Source organism: Leucoraja erinacea, chromosome 19 (assembly GCF_028641065.1).
Source record: "Leucoraja erinacea ecotype New England chromosome 19, Leri_hhj_1, whole genome shotgun sequence".
Taxonomy (NCBI): domain Eukaryota; kingdom Metazoa; phylum Chordata; class Chondrichthyes; order Rajiformes; family Rajidae; genus Leucoraja; species Leucoraja erinaceus.
The window spans coordinates 26,208,533-26,229,672 of record NC_073395.1 but is presented as its reverse complement, the minus strand read 5'-3'; the positions used below and the strand labels follow the sequence as shown (position 1 = coordinate 26,229,672).

The 21,140-nt window shown below is 42.5% G+C and overlaps 1 protein-coding gene across 4 annotated transcripts in view; it reads right to left on the bottom strand.

Moving 5' to 3' along the window:
- Positions 1-1,875: 1,875 nt before the first annotated feature.
- The window catches only part of LOC129706403 (sodium-coupled neutral amino acid transporter 4-like), an 88,733-nt gene continuing 69,468 nt past the window's right edge, over positions 1,876-21,140 (bottom strand). For all 4 annotated transcript variants that reach the window (XM_055650689.1, XM_055650692.1, XM_055650691.1 and 1 more), the window contains 5 exons: positions 18,158-18,258; positions 17,538-17,662; positions 6,089-6,233; positions 5,898-5,995; positions 1,876-3,277 (listed from right to left, as the gene is read on the bottom strand). In XM_055650689.1, coding sequence (XP_055506664.1) covers positions 3,176-3,277; positions 5,898-5,995; positions 6,089-6,233; positions 17,538-17,662; positions 18,158-18,258 — 571 coding nt within the window. In that variant the 3' untranslated portion in view covers positions 1,876-3,175. The remainder of the gene's footprint in view (positions 3,278-5,897; positions 5,996-6,088; positions 6,234-17,537; positions 17,663-18,157; positions 18,259-21,140) is intronic.

Sequence of the window (21,140 nt, the reverse complement as noted above, 5' to 3'; positions counted from 1 at the left end):
GAAGCTCGATGCAGTCAACATGGAGGCTCTGTGGGGAAGGACCATCATCGAAAGTCCATCGCTACTGGACATTGATGGGCCGAGTCCAGTGGTGACACCCCTCAAGCAAGGGGTGGGATATCACCCCATTGTGATAATGTAGTAGGAAAAAGAAAGATGCTAACACATTTGGGTATAAAACTAGTAATATTGAATGTATAGACAGACGCTAAGAATGTGTTGGAGAATTTTGCACTGTTTTGTTTTGTATATTTTTTATTACCAATAAACTTTATTTTTGAAAGCAAGACAATCCAAAAGACCAATCTACATCTAAGTATTACAAGTTAACTTTGTCCAAAGGGACTTCTTTGCATTAATAACAATATTGCCCTTTGCCCTTCTCAAATTCCTCTGCCCATGGAATTTTCATCCTTGATACCTATCAAGGCCACAAGGAACTCATCCAAATCCAATCGTAAGGTTTGCGCGATAGTAATCCCTCACAAGAGTGATTCACTGCAGGGTTTCAGCATTTAAGACTTACGCAAGTTCACACTGGACATTCCTATTTACAACAGATAACATTCTCAAGTAAATCCACCCCAAGATCATTCAAAGCATGTACACATGGATAAACTGCTTATCAAACACACTTGGATCCACAAAATAACATTAAATAATATCCACTTTTGACTAGTTAAATAAAATTAACTCCACTTGCCATTTCTTCTCCACTCTAATGCTGTAGACCCTGACATCATGATACAAAATTACTTGTAAAGCAGAAAAATAGCAAATGGAAATAGAGAAAAATAAAAGTAGCTTTGAAGTTCTGTGTATCAAATAAATCATAGAGATAGAGAAATAAGGAACTGCAGAAGCTGGTTTACACAAAAATGATACAAGGTGCTGGAATAACTCAGTGGGTTTTGCAGCATCCCTGGAGATCATGGATTGGTGACGTTTCAGGTCGTGATCCTTCTTCGGTCGGGATCCTTCTTCGAAGTCTCCATTGATGCAGCTTGATCCGTTGAGTTACTCCAGCACTTTTGTGTTGTTATAGATTGGTATTAACCTTCCAGAATATTATCATCAAACTAGCAAAGTATGAGTTTATTTTAATCCATTAATTTAAACATTTTATTTTCAACATCAGATCAATAAGCACAACACACCAGAGTAGCCGTCCGTGTACTTATTGCATTGTGTACAACTAACTGAAGATTTGGATTGAAGTCATAGTTAAAATGGTGTAGAACTCAACCCATTAAACAACTTTTTTGGCGAACTGAGCCAAGGCTAGTTATAACAATAAATTTGAATAATTCATCTTTCTGGAATCTTAAAAAAATAACTAAACACAAAGGTACTATACATTTTAATTCCAATTATATCAACTTGTTAAAAAGATTAATATTTATATACAATGATGAAATTATAGTTGGCTGCAGCAGAATATTTTTGACAGCGAGTGTTGGCTTAACTCAATGTAGGTTATTACAAGAATCTCCCTTCCCATGTATTTGGAAGACAATGCTACTATAAAACCCACACTTGTTCAATGGCATTCAACAGAGTACTTTCAAAACACCATTCGGAAGAGAGATTTTATTTAGTAATAAAAATATATATATATATATACAGATGCACCATTGCTACAGAAGGAAGCTGAAGTTAAACTGCCGTTTATGTGATTTAGATAAAACGTGAGCTTTGACTTCGGAAAGTAATAAATAGTTGTTATACCAATGTTCTTGTTACATTAAGGATGTGTTTCCAGTCTCTGTATACCTTAACAGGTTAAAATTCAGATTGAAATAAGGCTACTCTGTTACCTAGGCAATAGAAGTGGCATAACTGCATCACATAGTTTGTGCTTCTTTGTTAGGGATAAGAGGAACAAAAAAAACTTGGCCAGAACCATAGCATAGAATTGGGGAGACAACAAAGGTTGACCGTGTTAGCAGTGATGGGATACAGGATCTGGTCCTTGTTTACTGATGTACAAAACATCTCTGGTGATGCATTATTTCTAAAGGTAATCTTTTAACTGAAAAGCAAAAGAGCTCTAAAAGGAGTAGGTGAGATTTGTAGGGGGTGGGGTGAGGGGTTGTGGCAATCTTCTCATTCGATGAGTAGATCAGACAAGCTAAACTACATTCCTTGTAGTTTAGTTTAGAGATACAGCATAGAAACAAACCTGTCGGCACACCGAGTTCACGTCACACATTGATCACCTGTTCACACTGTTTATCCCACTATACACTACGGGCAATTCACAGAGGCCAATTAACCTACAAACCCGAACATGCAAACTCCACACGGACAACACCCAAGATCAGGATTGAACCTGGGTCTATGGTGCTTAGAGGCAGCAGCTTTACCACTGTGCCACCCTTTACTTTAAAAGAGAGGCAAATTCATCAGCCAACTCCCTTGACCTATATGTTTGAAAATCCAGGTTTTAACTTTAAAAACTATATGCAAGCTATCATAACATCAAAGATAACAGTTTTCCTGTAATCTAGCAGCAGACACATATTACATGTTAATTACAAAAAGCAATTATACTTGTGATACAATTTTGAGTCGATTGAAAGATACTGCATGGAAACAGGTCCTATTTCGACCCACCAAAACCACGCAGACCATCGATCACTCATTCACACTTGTTCTATGTTATCCCACTTTCACATCCACGTGGGGGCAATTTACAGAGGTCAATTAATCTACAAACCTGCACGTCTTTGGGATGTGGTAGGAAACCGGAGCACGCAAGAGGAAAACAACAGGGAGAACAGAACATGCAAACTCTACACAGATAGTACCCGAGGTCAGTATCGAACCCGGGTCTCTGGCGCTGTGAGGCAGCAGCTCTAACAGTTGTGCCACTGTGCCGTCCGTGTTCATGGTGCTGCCCTGTATCCATTCACTGCAAATGTTATCCATCCTTAATCGGTTTCCCTCTGAAATCTAAAGTTAACTTAAGAAGAACTGATACAATCCCTTGTAAGGACAAGCCTTCTTTTATCTACAGTTGGCGCCGAGCCTTCACATGAGGTATGCTCAAGTCCTGGAATCTTGCCTTTTGAAGTAAAATGAGGAATAGCATCCACTTTGCACAGTCTCTGTGTCCACGGTTATTCACAGGATGCATAGCTGATGGCTCCATTTAGCAACATCAAGCAGAAGGTTAATGGCCACCGGAACCTGGGGGGTTGTGAATCCAATCACTGACAATAAGGGTCAAGCTTCCAACCATAAAAATGATGCCAATCACGAGAAAAATTGTAGCCTAGAACACAAGATGTAAATAGATTAGCATTCTTCACTCATCCGACAAACTGTTTTCTTCCCGAAAATCACAAATAGTAATTGTACATTTTAATGCAGAATTAAAAATATTATTGAACACATAAGTAATCAAATTATTGGTCCAGTTCCTGGAATTACTGTAAGGAATGAAGAACTGAGGTAGGAATGGTGCCATTATTAGCAGGTCAAAGGACAGTGCTGATTTCAGATCATGTTTGACTTTAGTTTAGTTTTAGTGCTAAAGGGTGGAAACAGGCTCTTCGGCCCACTGTGTTTGCACCGACCTGTATGCTTGTTCTAAGTTATCCAAATTTTGAGGGTAGTATACTAGTGCCAATTTACAGAAACCAATTGACCAACAAACCTGCACGTTTTTGGAATGTGGGAGGGAACCAGAGCACCGAGAGAAAACCCATACGTTCACAGGAAGAACATACAATCTCCTTCAGGCAGCACCCATTATGATCAAACCCAGGTCTCCAACTCTACCGCTGCTCCACACTGCCACCCCAGGTTAGTATACTTGTTGGAATATGAACTAACAACCAGTTATGCAGGGACTCAACCCCTTCTCATCCCCACTTCCCTCAACCACAACCCCTGCAATCCATTATTGCAGACATAAAAGGCTGGCAAATGTATCATCAGGAATCCACCATCGAATAATGAAAGGCCCAGATAGAGTGGATGTGAAGAGGATGTTTCCAGTAGTGGGAGAGTCTAGGACCGGAGGACAGAATAAAATTACATCCCGTTATAATGGTGATGAGTAGGATTTTTTTTAGCCAGAGGTTGATGAATCTGTGAAATTCCTCTCCACAGCTGTGAAGGCCAAATCATTGGATATTTTTAAAGCAGAGATTGATCGGTTCTTAACTAGGAAGGGTGTCAAAGGTTACAGGGAGAAGGTAAGAGAATGGGGTTGAGAGGGAAAAATAGATCTGCCATTATCAAATGGTAGAGCAAACACAATGAGCCAAATGGCCTAATGCTGTTCCAGTGTCTTATAAATCCAGCTGATTAGGTTCCTTTGGCCTTAGGGGGAAATGTTCCAACATGATGGATATAAATTATTTCTAATGTTCTATACCCATGAGCATAGGATTAATTATCAATTTCAGAAAATTATTGCCAGCTAACAAAATTCATATCTTGGTTCATATCCAACCCTATTGATTAGGGTTGGATATGAATAAAAATTTAGAGCCAGGCCTTTCAGGACTAAAATTATGTAACAGTTTTATTTACCCAATGGTTAGAAAATTGAGGTCATTCATTCATTTTGTGGTACTCTGAATATGTTGTGCATTTTACCCTCAAGTGCATTCGGACGACATGCTATAACTTGGTGAAAATGAGTTAGAAAATAACTAGTAAAGGGCCTGTCCCACTTATGCAATTTTTTCGGCAACTTGCCGGCACCTGACATGTTGCGGGGTGACACTTGTTTGGTCATGAGTAGTCGCCTAAAGAGTCGTACCTTATTCTGGCCGCCGCTGGATTTTCAACATTTTGAACATTTTCGGCGACCTGCTTCAACTATGACAAGTCGCCAAAAAAAATTGCTTAAGTGGGACAAGCCCTTAAGGGTTCCTGTATTTTGATGCATTAAAATGGACACTGTCTCAAGTTGCTATGCCTTTGCCAATGTGATCCTGGGGAGGTGGGTTAGAATCTTAAGGAGGCATCTCTAAGTCTACCTCAGGAGCTGGACAAATGGTTGCTATGGAGAGACGCTAAATTCAGAGGGAGGGAGGACATGTGTCCACACTCTGTCTCAAGTCATCCTGTTGTCTGCCCTCCTTGATCCTGCCAATGCAGCCAATGTGGCTAACGTCATTGTGAGGCCGAATTGGGCTGCAGAATTATCACAGCTGATATCTCTGCAATAACAAATTATTGCTGGTGTTGGAATGATCTCCAGTACTAGTGTGACACAGACCAACCAGTTAGGTGGCCAGTCAGTAAAATAAATCAATTCCCAGGATGGAAGTGTCAAGAATGGACCAGAGGACATAACTTTAAGGTGAGAAGGGCAAAGTTTAAAGGAGATGTGCAGGGGAAAATATTTTTTTATTTTTACACAGAGCAGAGGGTATCTGAAACATGCTGTCAGTGGTGGTGGAGGGAGATACAATAGCATTTAAGAAGCTTTTAGATAGCTACTTGGATATGTAGGGAATGGAGTGATATGTCACCTGAAGGCAGAGGTGGTTAGCTTAACTTGGCATCATGGAGAGTGTGGTCAAAAGGTGTGTATTTCGAAGCTGTAGTATTGTACATTCAATGATCCAATGCTCGTAATTTGTTAATTCATGGCTGGTTGTTATACCATCCGTTACTAACTGTTATCAGGCAACTGAACCGCCCTCTCATCAGCTAGAGAGTGACCTCCTATCTACCTGGTTGGAAACCACTGAACTATCTTTAATCAGACTTTATCTTGCACTAAACTTTATGCCCTATATCCTGTATCTGTACGCTGTGGACGACTGGATTGTAATCATGTATAGTCTTTTCACTGACTGGATAGAACACAACAAAAAGCTTTTCATTGTAACTAAACAAAAATGTTGCCACAACATCATTTATTTACTTACCCCAATCTTCTGCATGGACCTCATTGATTCTTTCTTTACAAGCCTGATATAACACGCCGAGGGAAGAATGAAGATCAGCATTGTAGCTGCAGATGCCCCTGCAATGTGAACACAATGCAAAACAAACATTATATGGATGCCTACCTGTCTGGTCTTAACATGCATAACATCAGTTGTGCCCATGAGCTTACCAATGAAGCCAAAAATATCTCTAATGTTTGGAACGAATATCACTAGAAGGTTGTTTAAAACCAGCAGGATCGCTGCAATTCCAATATGCCGTATCCAGTTGAATGACCTCCTTGGAAACATTATTTCCTGGATTGATGCTCGGATCTGTAAAGATGAAGCCTTTATTAGAAATTGTTTCTAAAATTTGGAACAAAATGTAATATTTTCCACAATATCTAATCATAATCATTTTATGATTCACATGTCATATCCATATGTCATGCAATTTCCTGATCTTAATTATTCTTTACATTGTGAAAATGTGGGATGTTTCTGAAATGGTGGAAGGTTAACCTGCCACAGGTTTCTACCTGATGCAGACTGTTAAAAGTTTGATAATGCTTGCCAATTGCAAATGAAAATCACAGTTGACCACTAATACACAAGGATCATGTCAGTGAAAGAGCAAAAAATATATTTGTGTCGGAAGGAACTGCAGACACTGGCTTACTCCAGCATTTTGTGTCTATCTTCAGTGTAATTCAGTGGGTCAGGCAGCATCTCTGGAGAAAAGGAATAGGTGACGTTTCAGGTCCTCTGCCGCAATCAACATTGCCCATTCTGATCATTCAAAATTACCCCAGTTCCCCAGGTATTTGACAGAAGTACTAACTCTTGATAATGAGAAGCTTCCTGCTGATTGCATTTAATGTTCTGGGGACAATATTTGTTGCATTCGGTGGTTGTTCCAGTGACATCGAACCTCCCGCTGTGTAATCTGGGCCTCTGGTTAAAAGTAGACCTTGTGTTTGCAATCCCTCTCCTAATTCCCTTGATACACCCAACTAGCTGGAAAATGCTTCTGTAAATCTCGAGGTTACGAACAAGTCCTTACACTTGCAACTCTTTTTAGTGGCAGACGCTGGTAAGCATTTCAGAGGAAAATAAATAGGCTTCCATTGGGAAGGTGACGATTTGGGTTGAGTCCCTTCTTCAGATATCGTCATGGGAGTGGGAAACTGGAGGTCTGAAAAGATACAGAACAAATCAGAGCCGGCACCAATGACCAAAGAGCCCACAATGGTCCATTGTTGGCTGTGGAGGAGGGGATGATAAGGTGACATGAACAATATAACTAGCAGGGTGATTAGGGTGGGGGAGGGACAACAAGAGAGGGAATGCAAGGGTTACTTGAAATTAGATAAATCAATATTCATACTGCTGGGTTGTAAGCTGCCCAAGTGAAATATGAGGTGCTGTTCCTCCAATTTGCATGTGGCCTCACTCTGACAATGGAGGAGGCCCAGGACAGAATGGTCAGTATGAGGGTAGACACAAAATGCTGGAGGAACTCAGCGGGACAGGCAGCATCTCAGGAGAATGGGAAGTTTAAGTGAACGTAGTGCTTGTAATGCAGTAGACACAATCTATAATATTCATAATAATAATAAAGCAATTTATTCACAACCAATTTAAAAACCTTTCCTTCAATTGTTTTCCAGGAGCAGAATTTGCAAGCCCTGATCACATGTGACACATTTATTATCTAGCAATCATGGCAACATTTCAGTGCTGGAGTACAATAAGTGGCCTCCACCATATCGCTCAGGTAACGTTGCAGGCTAAGGATGACTTTCTACCCCTTGGTGTTGAGCCTCCATTTATAGTAAACATTTGAAAATACCAATTATGTATCTCTGGGCATTTCTGATCTCAGAAATGTTAACGGGACTCTCGCTGTAGCTAGTTCAGGAAAATGCTAGAGATAATGCCGGAGGTCGGAAGGGCCCGCGGTGGGTGCTAGTGGACGGTCAAGGACGCACCACCGAGAGAACAAAGAGGGACTTGGAGTGAAGGGGGACTGCCGAGAACAAAGAGGTGGACCATTGGGACTACATTGAACACTTTGGAACATTGTCGGTATCCTGTACGTGGTGACTCTGCATACTTTATGTATGGTGTGCAAAACAAAGAATTTCATATTTCAGTGCCTACATTTGAAGGAAATGATTTACATTGATGACAGTAAGCTACTTCCATTGTTCCAATGGTTTTAATGAATTAAAACGGGAAATCAAGACGTTCAACTGAAAGCACACCTGTAACTTTATAAAGACAGAGTAAAGCTTGTATGTGATTTTTTTAAATTGTTTCAAATAAAAGCTGCACAATGAGCGCAGTACATAAATCATGCAGCAATACTTTCCTACAAAATGTTAGGAGTAGCAAGATGAAGATATGAAGAGTGGAACAGTTAGAATGACTACACAAGGAGACAATGTGCAAAGGCCTAATCACAATAAATGAGACGTGAAGGAAAAAATATTTGAAAGCGAACTGACAAAACAATTTTGTCAGTTGAATCTGCCTCCGTTTAAATTAAAACATCTTTCATTTGGCAATGAAGATACAACAGCTGAAGAGCTTTCTCTGTGTAAACCTGCCATCTTAGAAAAATGGTTCAAAGTTATGCATCATGCAAGAAAAGTGCTTTATTTAAATACATGCTTCAATCCTAAATACTAATGCAATGAATGGAAGGCCTTGACCTGAAACATTAACTGTTTGTCTTTTCATTTATACCACCCAACCACAAATATTTCCAGCATTTCATGATTTTATGTTACATTTCCAAATAGTGAAGTTTTTTCCTTTGACCAGGTATTAAGGTGAAGGCTTGCAACCATTGTTTGATTTTTCCTCTCTGCAAACTTAATGCAATGGAATTTCATCCAAATGCATTAAACAGTGATAAGCTAATGTGCCATTATTATGACTTTAACCAACTTGCATACAGCCATTAACCAAAGAGGATTTGGTAAATGCAACTAGGTTAGAAAAAAATATATACATTTAAAAATTATGGGAGTAACTTTAAGAATATTCTTCATGATATCACTCCAAGACATACACTAGCCTTGAACACAACTTGTACCTTCCAATAATGTTATATATTTAATGACTCTACGTTTTCGGTTTCTCTTTTTAAATCTCAACACTTTAGATCCATTTCCCCCTACTCCATAAATGCAAATACCAATTTATATCTTGATGGGATATTGAACAGATTAATGAGGTATCAAGATGTTTCACTGAAACACCATCAAATAAAATTTCAAGATATTAAATCAATAGGGAAATATATATATTAATGGAGATAAGAAGAGAGACAGAAAAGCCACAAAGTTCTTAAAAGTTCCCAAAGCAGGGTCCTCACCCAAAACGTCACCTAGCCATGTTCTCCAGAGAAGATGGCATAGTTGCACAACGGTAGAGTTGCTGCCTTTCAGCACTAGGGAGCTATGTACGATTCTGACTCAAGGTGCTGTCTGTATGGAGTTTGTACGTTCTCCCCGTGACTGCATGGGTTTAACCCGGATGCTCCACTTTACTCCCACATTCCAAGGGCGTAAAGGTTTGTAGGTTAATTGGCTTGAGTAAAGATTATAAAATGTCCCTAGTGTACAGGATAGTGCTAGTGTACGGGAATCACTGGTCAGTACGGGCACGTTGGGCCGAAGTGCCTGTTTCCACATTGAGTTACTCCAGCACTTTGCGTCCTTTTTTGTAAACCTGCATCTGCAGGTCCCGGTTTCTACAGAAATATTTAGGCCCTGGTAGTTGAACTGGCTGGTGATGCTGCAATAATTAGGGTTAAGATACTCAAGAGGTCTGAATAGGAAGAATATAGAAACCTTCAAGGGCTGGAGGTAAGGTGGGTGAAACCATGAAGGGTTGAGAACTCAGGATGGAAGTTTGTAACTGAGCCATGGCTTATATGCAAAGCTGTATATGCTGGCAAGTATAGGGATGAATTAGCCTGCAAATTAGCACATGGAATGGCCTCAAGTTTATGCTGAATAGAATGAAAGATGCTGGCTAGAGAAGTGACATTTAAGAACAGAGCCACATTCAACCATGCTTATTCACCATGCCTTTACTCAACTCGCTTAACTCACTTATTATAAATAGACACAAAGTGCTGGAGTAACTCAACGGGTCAGGCAGCATCTCTGGAAAAAAGGATGGGTGACGTTTCGGGTCGGACCCTTCTTCAGGCTCGATCTGAACCAAAACGGGCTTCTTTGGTCCGGACCCAAAACATCGTCCATCTTGAATTACTCCAGCACTTTTTGTCTATGTTTGGTATAAATCAGCATCTGCAGTTCTTTGTGTTGTTTCAGGCAATTGCTTTGTTATGTGCATAAATTAGTTGCTGGCGTCTATGTTTTACTTGAGCATTCCTTGCCTCATGAAGCTTGCACAGTGTTCTTTATCAAATACGAGTGGATGCTGTGTTTGGAATTGATTATTGATGATCAATGTGATATACTTCAGGAACATAATACCCAGGATACTAAGAAAAGCTTCAAATCACTTTTCCCTGGCAAACAATAAGTAATAAAATGTGTTGCATTATTACAGTGATTTAGCCAATGCAATATGTCAACTTTTAGCAAGCTACTTAGTAAATAGGAACAGTTTATCCAACTCCTACGTGCCTAGAACATTATTTCAACCCCTTGATCATAGAGAGAATGCTGCAAGGCAGCGTGGATTACTGACGGAATCTCAGATTTCAGCATTAAACTGAGTTTGCATAGAAAAGTTGTTCAGTTTCGTTGCATAATGATGGTGATTCTTGACTGTTTCAAAGCAAAATTCAGACCACAGTAGTTTATCAAATCTGCACAATGCTTTAGGAAATATTATACACAATCAAGAGTGGAATATGCGGTATGAATCAAAAACAGAAATCTATCCAAAAAGGTGGAAAAATCTAAGCAGGAAATACTAAGCAGAAACAGCAGAATCAGTGACGAAAGAACCAGATCAAATATTTTGTAGGACGGCATGGTGGAGCAGTGGTAGAGTTGCTGGCTTACAATGCCAGAAACCCACGATTGATCCTGACTATGGGTACTGTCTAAAAAAGAATTTGTACGTTCTTCCCTTGACCTGCATGGATTTTCTTCAGGTGCTCTGGTTTCCTTCTACACCCACAAGACTTACAGGTTTAAAGTTTGTAACTGAGCCATTGCTTGGTAATCGGCTTGGTAAAATTGTAAATTTTCCCCAGTGTGGGTAGGATAGTGCTAGTGTGTGGGGATCGCTGGTCGGCGTGGACTCAGTGGGCCGTGGGGCCTGTTTCTGTGCTGCATCACTACACTTAGCAACATTTTCTGTCAATAATTTTTCATCAGATATAAAGTTACTGAGATGGTTACTGCCTGGCCTATTGGGCACGTTCAGCTTTTTCTGTTTACATTTCAGATTTGCAATCTTTGCTAGTTTTACCTTTGGGAATACAGACAATCCCCGACTTATGTGAAGGTTACGTCCCTCATACCCTTATGTAAGTCAGCTGTTATGCAATTCGAAAGACCACGTGGGAGCTCCCAAACAGAGACCATGTGGGAGCACGAGAACAACTGACTGGCTTACGGAAATGGCCGCATGCGACGGCAGTAACGCACTAGAACTGAGACGTGCAATGCGTAAATAAAGCAGTGGGCTTAAAGAACTGTTTACATGAATGAGAGTTTGCGTAAACCACCTATTATGTAAGTCGGTGAGTGCCTGCATCCAAATTTCGTACTAACCCAGACTGCATTAATTAGCACGGAACAGACTTTTGAGCAAGTCTCGAATATCTTACCTGAGCCCGCTGCGATCTGACCCAAGAGAGACACAAAATGCTGGGGTAACTCAGCAGGCCAGGCAGCATCTCTGGAGAAAAGGAATAGGTGATATTTCGGGTTGAGACCCTTCTTCAGACTGGGTCTCCTATTCCTTTTGCTCCAGAGCTGCTGCTTGTCCTGCTGAATTACTCCAGCATTTTGTATCTATGTGCAGTATAAACTAGCACCTGCAGTTCCTTTCTACACTACCTGACCCAAACAGATTCAGGTAGGATCAGGTACCAGGACAAACACAGCAAAACCTCTCAGGTTTGGGTTGGGTTTGGATTATCCATCGTTGGGTGCCATTTGGATAGCTTAATTCTTTAGTAAATCTCTGATACTTCACCCAGTGCTGGTGTTTTAAACAAACCATAAATAGTGGACAAACTCCACAAGCATTACATTACAGTATTGCAGATAAAGTAGCAGGGATCTCTGAAGGGGTAATAAAAACAGTTGCAGAATTCATTCATTAAGGAGCAAATGCCTGTTGGTATAATTTGCAAAATTATGGTAAGATTCTCTAATCGAAACGAGACAAGACAATTACCAGACAAAATAAGTTACTGAAACCATAGCTAAAATTGCACTCAAGTGTTCTGAGGCTATCTTTTAATAGATTAGGACACACTGGAAACCATTTCCAGATGTTAATTGATCTACATGGACGAAGCACAGGCAGGTGGGACTAATGTAGCTGGGACATGTTGGCTGGTGTGGGCAAGTTGGGCCGAAAGGCCTGTTTCCACACTGCATTACTCTATGACTCCACAAACATGCATATCTTTGGAATGTGGAAGGAAATCAGAGAACTGGAGAAATCCCATGCGGTCACAGGGAGAACATTCAAAGTCTGTCCAGACGGCACCTATAGTCAGGATCAAACTGGGGTCTCTGCCGCTGTGTGGCAGCAACTCTACTACCCCCCCCCCCCCCCACCCCCTTATATCCTTATGATAAAACTTACTCTAACAGACCACGATTGACAGAATTTATTAGTATGCTAAAAATATAGCCAGAAGTTAGAGTGCTACTTCGAAGTCAATCATGGACAACCTCACCAAATATTGCATCAAGAGGAAGTAATAGTTTAGCAGAAGATAGACACAACATTCTGGAGCCACTCAGCGGGGCAGGCCGCATCTCTGGGGAGAAGGAACAGGTGACAGCACTGACAATTTACATTGACAGGTACAGGTGCACAACCTTTTATCCGAAGATCCAAATAACGAAAACCTCCGAATAGCGACATTTTTTCGGTCCTTGAAGAAAGGTCCTTGAAAACGTTCACCGAGGGCGGCCCGCAGAGGTGACAGCGGAACCTCCGGTCGGTCCTCGAAAAAAAGGGGAACTAAATCCCCATTCATAAAAGAGAAGGTGAGGGTATATTGCGCGGGAGGGTTAATAATTGACAATACGCTGCTACCTGCCAGCTGAGTTAAAAAGTTCCCACGGTAGACTCACGATACACAGTGTATCGTGAGTCTTGCGTGGGAACTTTTTAACTCAGCGTGCAGGCAGCAGTAGATTGTCGCTCCCTTCAGTTTCACCCCACCTACACCCCTCTGCTTCCCGGCCATGTGTGTGACCCCATCCCTCCCCTCTCCAGCTCCCCGCTCATTGCACCGGCGCGGGGGCTTTGTACTGTCTTCACGTCGCGATGCTAGCAGCACAGTGCCAGTCACCGGAGACGTCAGGACCAACGGGACACCGACCCCCAGGCCCACAGCAAGCACGGAGATCCCAGATCAGCAACTCCAGCCCAGCCCCGTTCCAACTCCAGAGGAACACGCTCCCCGTATGGGCAGAAGCTGATGGTGTGCAAGGGTTATGTCTTGTTCTTGGGGTCGCGCAGCTCGGGCTGTGGTCGAACTGCCACTTGTCGCCATAGCGGCCCATCGGGGAGCGGATTCCTCTGGAGTTGGAGGGGGAGAGGGGTATTGTGCTGTTTGATCGCCCCCTACTATTCCAGGGACAGGGAGACAGGACGTTCACCGAGGGCGGCCCACAGACGTGACAGCGGAACCTCCGGTCGGTCCTCGAAGAAAGGGGAACTAAATCCCCATCCATAAAAGAGAAGGTGAGGGTATATTGCGCGGGAGGGTTAATAATTGACAATATGCTGCTACCTGCCCGTTGAGTTAAAACGTTCCCACGGTAGACACAATACACAGTGTATCGTGAGTCTTGCGTGGGAACTTTATAACTCAGCGTGCAGGCAGCAGCAAATTGTCGCTCCCTTCAGTTTCACCCCACCTACACCCCTCTGCTCCCCGGCCATGTGTGTGACCCCATCCCTCCCCTCTCCAGCTCCCCGCTCATTGCACCGGCGCGGGGGCTTTGCACTGTTTTCACATCGCGATGGCAGCAGGCCAGTGCAGTCACCGGAGACGTCAGGACCAATTGGACATCGACCACCAGGCCCACCGCAAGCACGGAGAACCCAGAGACCCACAGCCAGCAGCAGCCCAGCCCAGCCCCGCTCCAACTACAGAGGAACCTGGGTTGCAGATGACGGGGCGCAGCTCGGGGCGTCGCAGGGGCCCATCGGGGAGCGGGTTCCTGTTGGTCCTGACGTCTCCGGCCACCTGCTATCCTCCGGGAACTGTACCGCCCTTGCAGGAGAGTGGGGTTGTTTGCAGTTGCAGCGGGAGGGGCCAAGGGCGGTACAGTTCCCAGTCTCAGCTCCAGTCCAGGGGGGTGGCCGGAGACGTCAGGACCAACGGGACAGCGACCCCCAGGCCCACTGCAAGCACGGATATCCCAGAGACCCACAGCCAGCAGCAACTCCAGCCCAGCCCCGCTCCAACTCCAGAGGAACACGTAGGGGCAGAAGCTGATGGTGTGCAAGGTGTTCTTGGGGTGGCGCAGTTCGGGCTGTAGGCAAACTGCCACTTGTCGCCATAGCGGCCCATTGGGGAGCGGATTCCTCTGGAGTTGGAGGGGGAGGGGGGTATTGTGCTGTTTGATCGCCCCCTGCTATCCCAGGGACAGGGAGACACAGCGGCTTTTTAGACTGGTGGGCAATCACTTCCAAAGTTCTGCCCACACAGTCAGTACACCTCTCCTACACTGCATTTCATACAAACATTTATTCTGCAAGAAAAAACGACATTGAAGACTCAAACTCGCGACCGAGTAACTGCCGGGATCAAGGCGCAAACTCGCGACCTTGCGGATATGAGCCGAACACTCTACCACTGAGCCAGCCATTAAAATCTACGCAAAAAAAATTCCATTCCGAAGACCGACAAATTCTGGATTACGAAAAGTGTCTGGTCCCAAGGCTTTCAGATAAAATGTTGTGCACCTGTATATTGAATCAACTATAAATATACACATTGTTAAAATTAAAGCTGAAGTAAACGGAAAAATAATCATGTCATCAGCACATGGACTTGGTTGATAGGAAATTCCCAAGAGGAAGCAGAGGCTGCCAGTGTGTAAAACACGAGCCACGTCAGTGGCCAAACTGGCAAGAAGTCCAAGAAAGAGATCTGAAGAGTCAATGCCCTTCACACCTGTTGAATCAAACCAAAGTGATCACTCACAATAAACACCAGTTGGGTTAGGCCCATGGTCAGATTCATCCCACGATAACATCAAACACATGGAGCCTCTTTGCATTTGTTTACTTTTCCTTGAAGTCTTCAACATACAAATAAACAAGGTAACACTAGTTCGATGCTAATGGCAAATGAATGATATAATTTCACCAGGTTTAAGGTCAAGGGAAACAGAGATCAATGTATTTCATAATTCACAGTTTAACAAAGGGTAGGAAATGTGCTTGACATTCTAAAAGCACAAGGTGCAGGATGCTTAAATTAAACTCGAGGGAAGAGGATGAAAATGAAGGGAAATGAATCCTGTCTCCCTGTTATATTATATACTCAGTTTTTAACCCTGGTGATGCCCATAACTGTGTACAGTATTACAATGGGCAATGTCTTATCTAGCACCTGCCTTGCTTCCCCTTCAGCCACCCTAATTTAATACTACAGTCGACTCACAATGGCAGAGTCTGTCCATTCAACCTCTCAAATATGCTGAATGTGTGATGTATTAACAATGTGTACATTATACTCAATTTTTGAGTTGGATCCAATGAAATCAAAATGTTTACTGTACAGATACTACAACTACACGATGTTTACTGTACAGATACTACAACACTGTGGGTTTAGCCTGTGCAGAAATGGATTGATGTTTCCGCAACTCCTGTAAATTTCAGCCACTGCAGAGGGATTGTTGAAGAGGGGAAACATTGTGACTGTAGCAGTGCCATTAATGACAATGATGTCCTCAACATTGCACAATGTGAATGGACAGAGCCACTCAACTCTAATACATCCTGCTGCTGGTGAGATAAGCCAGTCCAAAGGCTGATCAGTTTATGATCACCTCAGAATGGAATTTATTGAATGGATCCCTTCTGGAGAACACACTGTTCCTCTAAAAATCAATGTGAGCTGCATGAAACCAAGCAGTAAACTCACCTGAACGATGATGTCAAGGCATACTTCTATACATTTCTAAGAGTGTGTTAATAGGAACTCCACCTCTAACCTCTCCTTCACCTCCAAATATTAGTTTATTTCCAGCACCAAAGGCCTGCTCAGCCTTACTGCCACTTAAGGAAACATGTTCCATTGCTTACTTCAGACTGTTTATGTTACTTCATGGGAATAAAATGAACAGTTGGCAATGGAAGACGTCAGATGGCCTTTCTTCCATGATTGTTGTTTATAGAAGACAGCTTACTGAGCATATTTTATTTTCCAGCAGAGCAAACCATAGTTTATACCAGTGTACCCAAGCTAGTTATTGCTATCAGAGAAGAGCTTTTTGTTTGGAGGTGGTTTGTGTTGGATGAAGGAGTTTGTTTGTTATTGTTCAAAGGATATAGTCAGCATTTAATCCCCTTGTCGAATTGGCTCTGAACTAGTGGCTTCCTCAAACATTCTAGAGGACTAAGAGTCAACCACTTTGGCGGTGGCCTACAATCACATAGGCCAGAATGGATAAGGCCAACGATTTACTTCCTTCAGGGAAAATAGAAAATTGTATGGATTGTTACATCAGTCTGAAACGTCATGATCGCCACAGTCTGGATGGAGTATGTATATTCTCCGTGTGATCGCGTGGGTTTTCTCCAGGTGCTCCGGTTTCCTCCCACACTCCAAAGACATACAGGTTTGTAGATTAATTGGCTGCTGTAAATTGCAAATTGTCTCCAGTGTGTAGGATAGTGCTAGTATACGAGGTTATCGCTGGTCAGCATGTATGGGCCAAAGGGTCTGTTTCCGCGTTGTATCTCTAGTCTTCCTTTCCCTCTCCAGACGTTTCCTTTCCCACTCCAGACATCCATCCACTCTCACACCCTTCTGGGAAACGAATTACAATTTCCCAAATTATTTTCTTGATCTTTATACCTGACACACACAGCTATGCTTTTAGATACAAGCTAGGGTCTCACCAATGATACGATAATAGTGATGGGCCATGTTCACATTCTTAGAAGCATAGGCACTACTTTTATGAATGCTTTAAATAAATCTGTCAGCTCCAACCTCCATGGTCATCAGTGCTCAAAGAAAATTGCATTCTTGCCAGTCTAGATATGATGTACTGTAGCTACTGTGTCTTGGAGTGCAATCTGTGGTAAAAGGATTGTGGATTTTTCTATGGATGTCGACCTGGGAACGTCTTTAAAAGTTAATTTTTTAAAAAACACTCATCTACGTTTGAGAATTTAGTTCTCAAGAGCCATGTTGTTACTTACCGGGAATAGCACGATGGGGACAGTCAGTGTGACAGCTACCAACACAGCCACGCGAACACACAAAATCAGGGTATCAAATTGGTAGACTCTAGTGTAGGTATGCAGCAATTCCGTCTCAACTTGTCCTGTGCAGAGAAATAAAACACCATCACAATTAATTTGGTCTGCATCTGGAGGGCAATAAACATTCAATTTTGTTAATCTACAACTGAAATATTCAACATTTACTTTAGCTGAGATACAGGCACTTCGGTTCACCAAGTCCATGCCAACCATTGATTATCCCTACACACTAAGGGCGATTTACAGAGGCCAATTAACCTACAAGCCCACAAGTCTTTGGGATATGGGAGGAAACCCGAGCACCCAGAGGAAACCCATGCGGTCACCTAATGAAACTCCACATAGACAGCACCCAAGGTTAGGATCAAATGCAGTATTCTCGTGCAGCAAGTCAACAACTCCACCAGCTGCACACTATGCTGCTGTTGTGCTGGCATTAAATTGATTGAAACAATAAAACTAAATATCATCAACGTCGCTGCCTGTAAAAATAATCAAAGATGATCAAAAGTAACACCCGCAGATTTTACTTCAGTGCTGCTTGCAATCTTACTCACCAAGAAAGGTCAGGTAGCCAAATAAAGCGGCCAGTAGGTACATGATGAGCATTGCAGTAATCGACACATTGGAGACATATTGCATTTTCTTTTGCGATCGACTGAAAAACGAAACAGATTTTTTTTTTCAATTTATACCATGATACAAAATAAAAGATTCCTGTTCCAGGGACCTACAACTAGCTATTCCCCGAAAAGATTAGTTTAGTTTAGAGATACAGAGTGAAAACAGGCCCTTTGGCCCACCGAGTCCACACCGACCATCAGCCACCTGCACACTAGTTTTATGTTATCCAAGTTTCCCGCCTACTCCCTACACATCAGAGGAATTTTAAGAGGTCAATTAACCTACAAACCTGCACATTTTTGGGATGTGGTTATTTACCGAACAGCTGTTGGAGGAACTCCAAATGCAAATTAAGGGTGATAATATCATCTCCGCAGTAAATTGGCAATAAGAAGATTTAACTTCTTCAAGAGTGGTATAGAGGAAACTAGTGAGGAAGTTGCAATGACTGGAAAATTATAGTTACGAGGAAAGATTGGCTAGGCTGTGCTCGCTTCCTTTGGAACAGAGGAACGATCATATTCGATTTTATGTAACAGCGAGAGGTTTAGATTGGCCAATGTGTTTGGCAGAAGGGTCCATAACCAGGGTGCGCAAACTGAAAGTTATTGGTAGAAAGAAGAGCTAAGAAAAAAAAAAAACTCATCAAGAAGCAGAAGAGCTAAGCAGAAAAACAATGATATCATCAAGAACGCAATGAACTTGTATATTTTGAAGCAGAAATTTTACATGTCTTTCACACTATTTCTTTTGATTGTTATTTTTGGTGTGTATTAACTTTTTTGTCAATGATTAGTGATGTACAGCACTTTGTTGCAGCTATGTTTGTTTTTAAAGTGCTCTATAAATAAAATTATTATTATTATTATTATTATTATTATTATTATGAGGGAACTCAGGACAGGTGGCATCTGTGGAGGGGAATGGACAAACAGCTCTTCAGGTCTGGACCCATCTTTAGAGAGAGAGAGTTTATGACCCAAAATGTTCTGTCCATTACCTCCACAGATGCTGCGTGACCTGTTGAGATCCTCTAGCACCTTGTATCTTGCATAAGATCCCAGCATCCGTAGCCTCTTGCATCCCTGAGGAAAGTAGCCATTTTGGCCCGTCGAGTCTATGCTGGCTCACAGAGCAGTCATATTCCTCCACTAATTTCCCCCATTACCTATTCTTGCAACATTGCTAACAACTTCACTGGGTTCTATCTGTCAGCTACATACTCAGGGCAACTTACAATGGCCTATTGGCCTACCAACCCACCCGTTTTCTGGGATGTGGGCAGAAACCAGAGTATAGAGGAACCCCATGTGGTCAGAGAAAGAACATGCAAAGTGTGTCACAGACACTAGTTGGGTCAGGCTTGAACCCTGGTCACTGGCACTGTCAAGCTGCGCTCTATTAGCTGCACCACCCTACCAGACAACTTGGATGAACACTTAAAGGGGGATAACCTGCAGGGCCACAGAGCAACTGGTGAGAGGTGGGATTAGTACTATTTTCTTCCCAGACATTATCAGGCAACTGAAACATCCTATTACCAACTAGAGAGCGGTCTGACTACCCATCCATCTCATTAGAGACACTCAGACTATCTTATATCAGATTTTACTAGGCTTTATCTGGCACTAAACACCATTCCCTTCCATCCGTATCTGTACACGGTGGACGGCTTGATTGTGATCATGTAATAGAAACATAAAACATAGAAACTAGGTGCAGGAGTAGGCCATTCAGCCCTTCGAGCCTGCACCGCCATTTGATATGATCATGGCTGATCATCCAACTCAGTATCCCATCCCTGCCTTCTCTCCATACCCCCTGATCCCTTTAGCCACAAGGGCCACATCTAACTCCCTCTTAAATATAGCCAATGAACTGACCTCAACTACCTTCTGTGGCAGAGAATTCCACAGATTCACCACTCTCTGTGTAAAAAATGATTTTCTCATCCCGGTCCTAAAAAACTTCCCTCTTATCCTCAAACTGTGACCCCTAGTTCTGGACTTCCCCAACATCGGGAACAATCTTCCTGCATCTAGCCTGTCCACCCCTTAAGAATTCTGTAAGTTTCTATAAGATCCCCCCTCAATCTTCTAAATTCTAGCATGTACAAGCCGAGTCTATCCAGTCTTTCTTCATATGAAAGTCCTGACATCCCAGGAATCAGTCTGGTGAACCTTCTCTGTACTCCCTCTATGGCAAGAATGTATTTCCTCAGATTAGGAGACCAAAACTGTATGCAATACTCCAGGTGTGGTCTCACCAAGACCATGTACAACTGCAGTAGAACCTCCCTGCTCTTATACTCAAATCCTTTTGCCATGAATGCTAACATACCATTTGCTTTCTTCACTGCCTGCTGCACCTGCATTCCTACTTTCAATGACTGGTGTACCATGACACCCAGGTCTCGTTGCATCTCCCCTTTTCCTAATTGGCCACCATTCAGATAATAGTCTGCTTTCCTGTTTTTGCCACCAAAGTGGATAATCTCACATTTATCCACATTATACTGCATCTGCCATGCATATGCCCACTCACCCAACCTATCCAAGTCACCTTGCAGCCTCCTAGCATCCTCCTCACAGCTAACACTGCCCCCCAGCTTCGTGTCATCCGCAAACTTGGAGATGTTGCATTCAATTCCCTCATCCACATCATTAATATATATTGTAAATAGCTGAGGTCTCAGCACTGAGCCTTGCGGTACCCCCAATACCATGTGCTTTAAGTTTGTATACTAATCTCTCATGTGGGACCTTGTCGAAAGCCTTCTGAAAGTCCAGATATAACACATCCACTAGTTCTCCCTTATCCCTAGTTCTATCCTCGAAAAATTCTATAAGATTCGTCAGGCATGATTTACCTTTCATAAATCCATGCTGACTTTGTCCAATGAATTCACCACTTTCC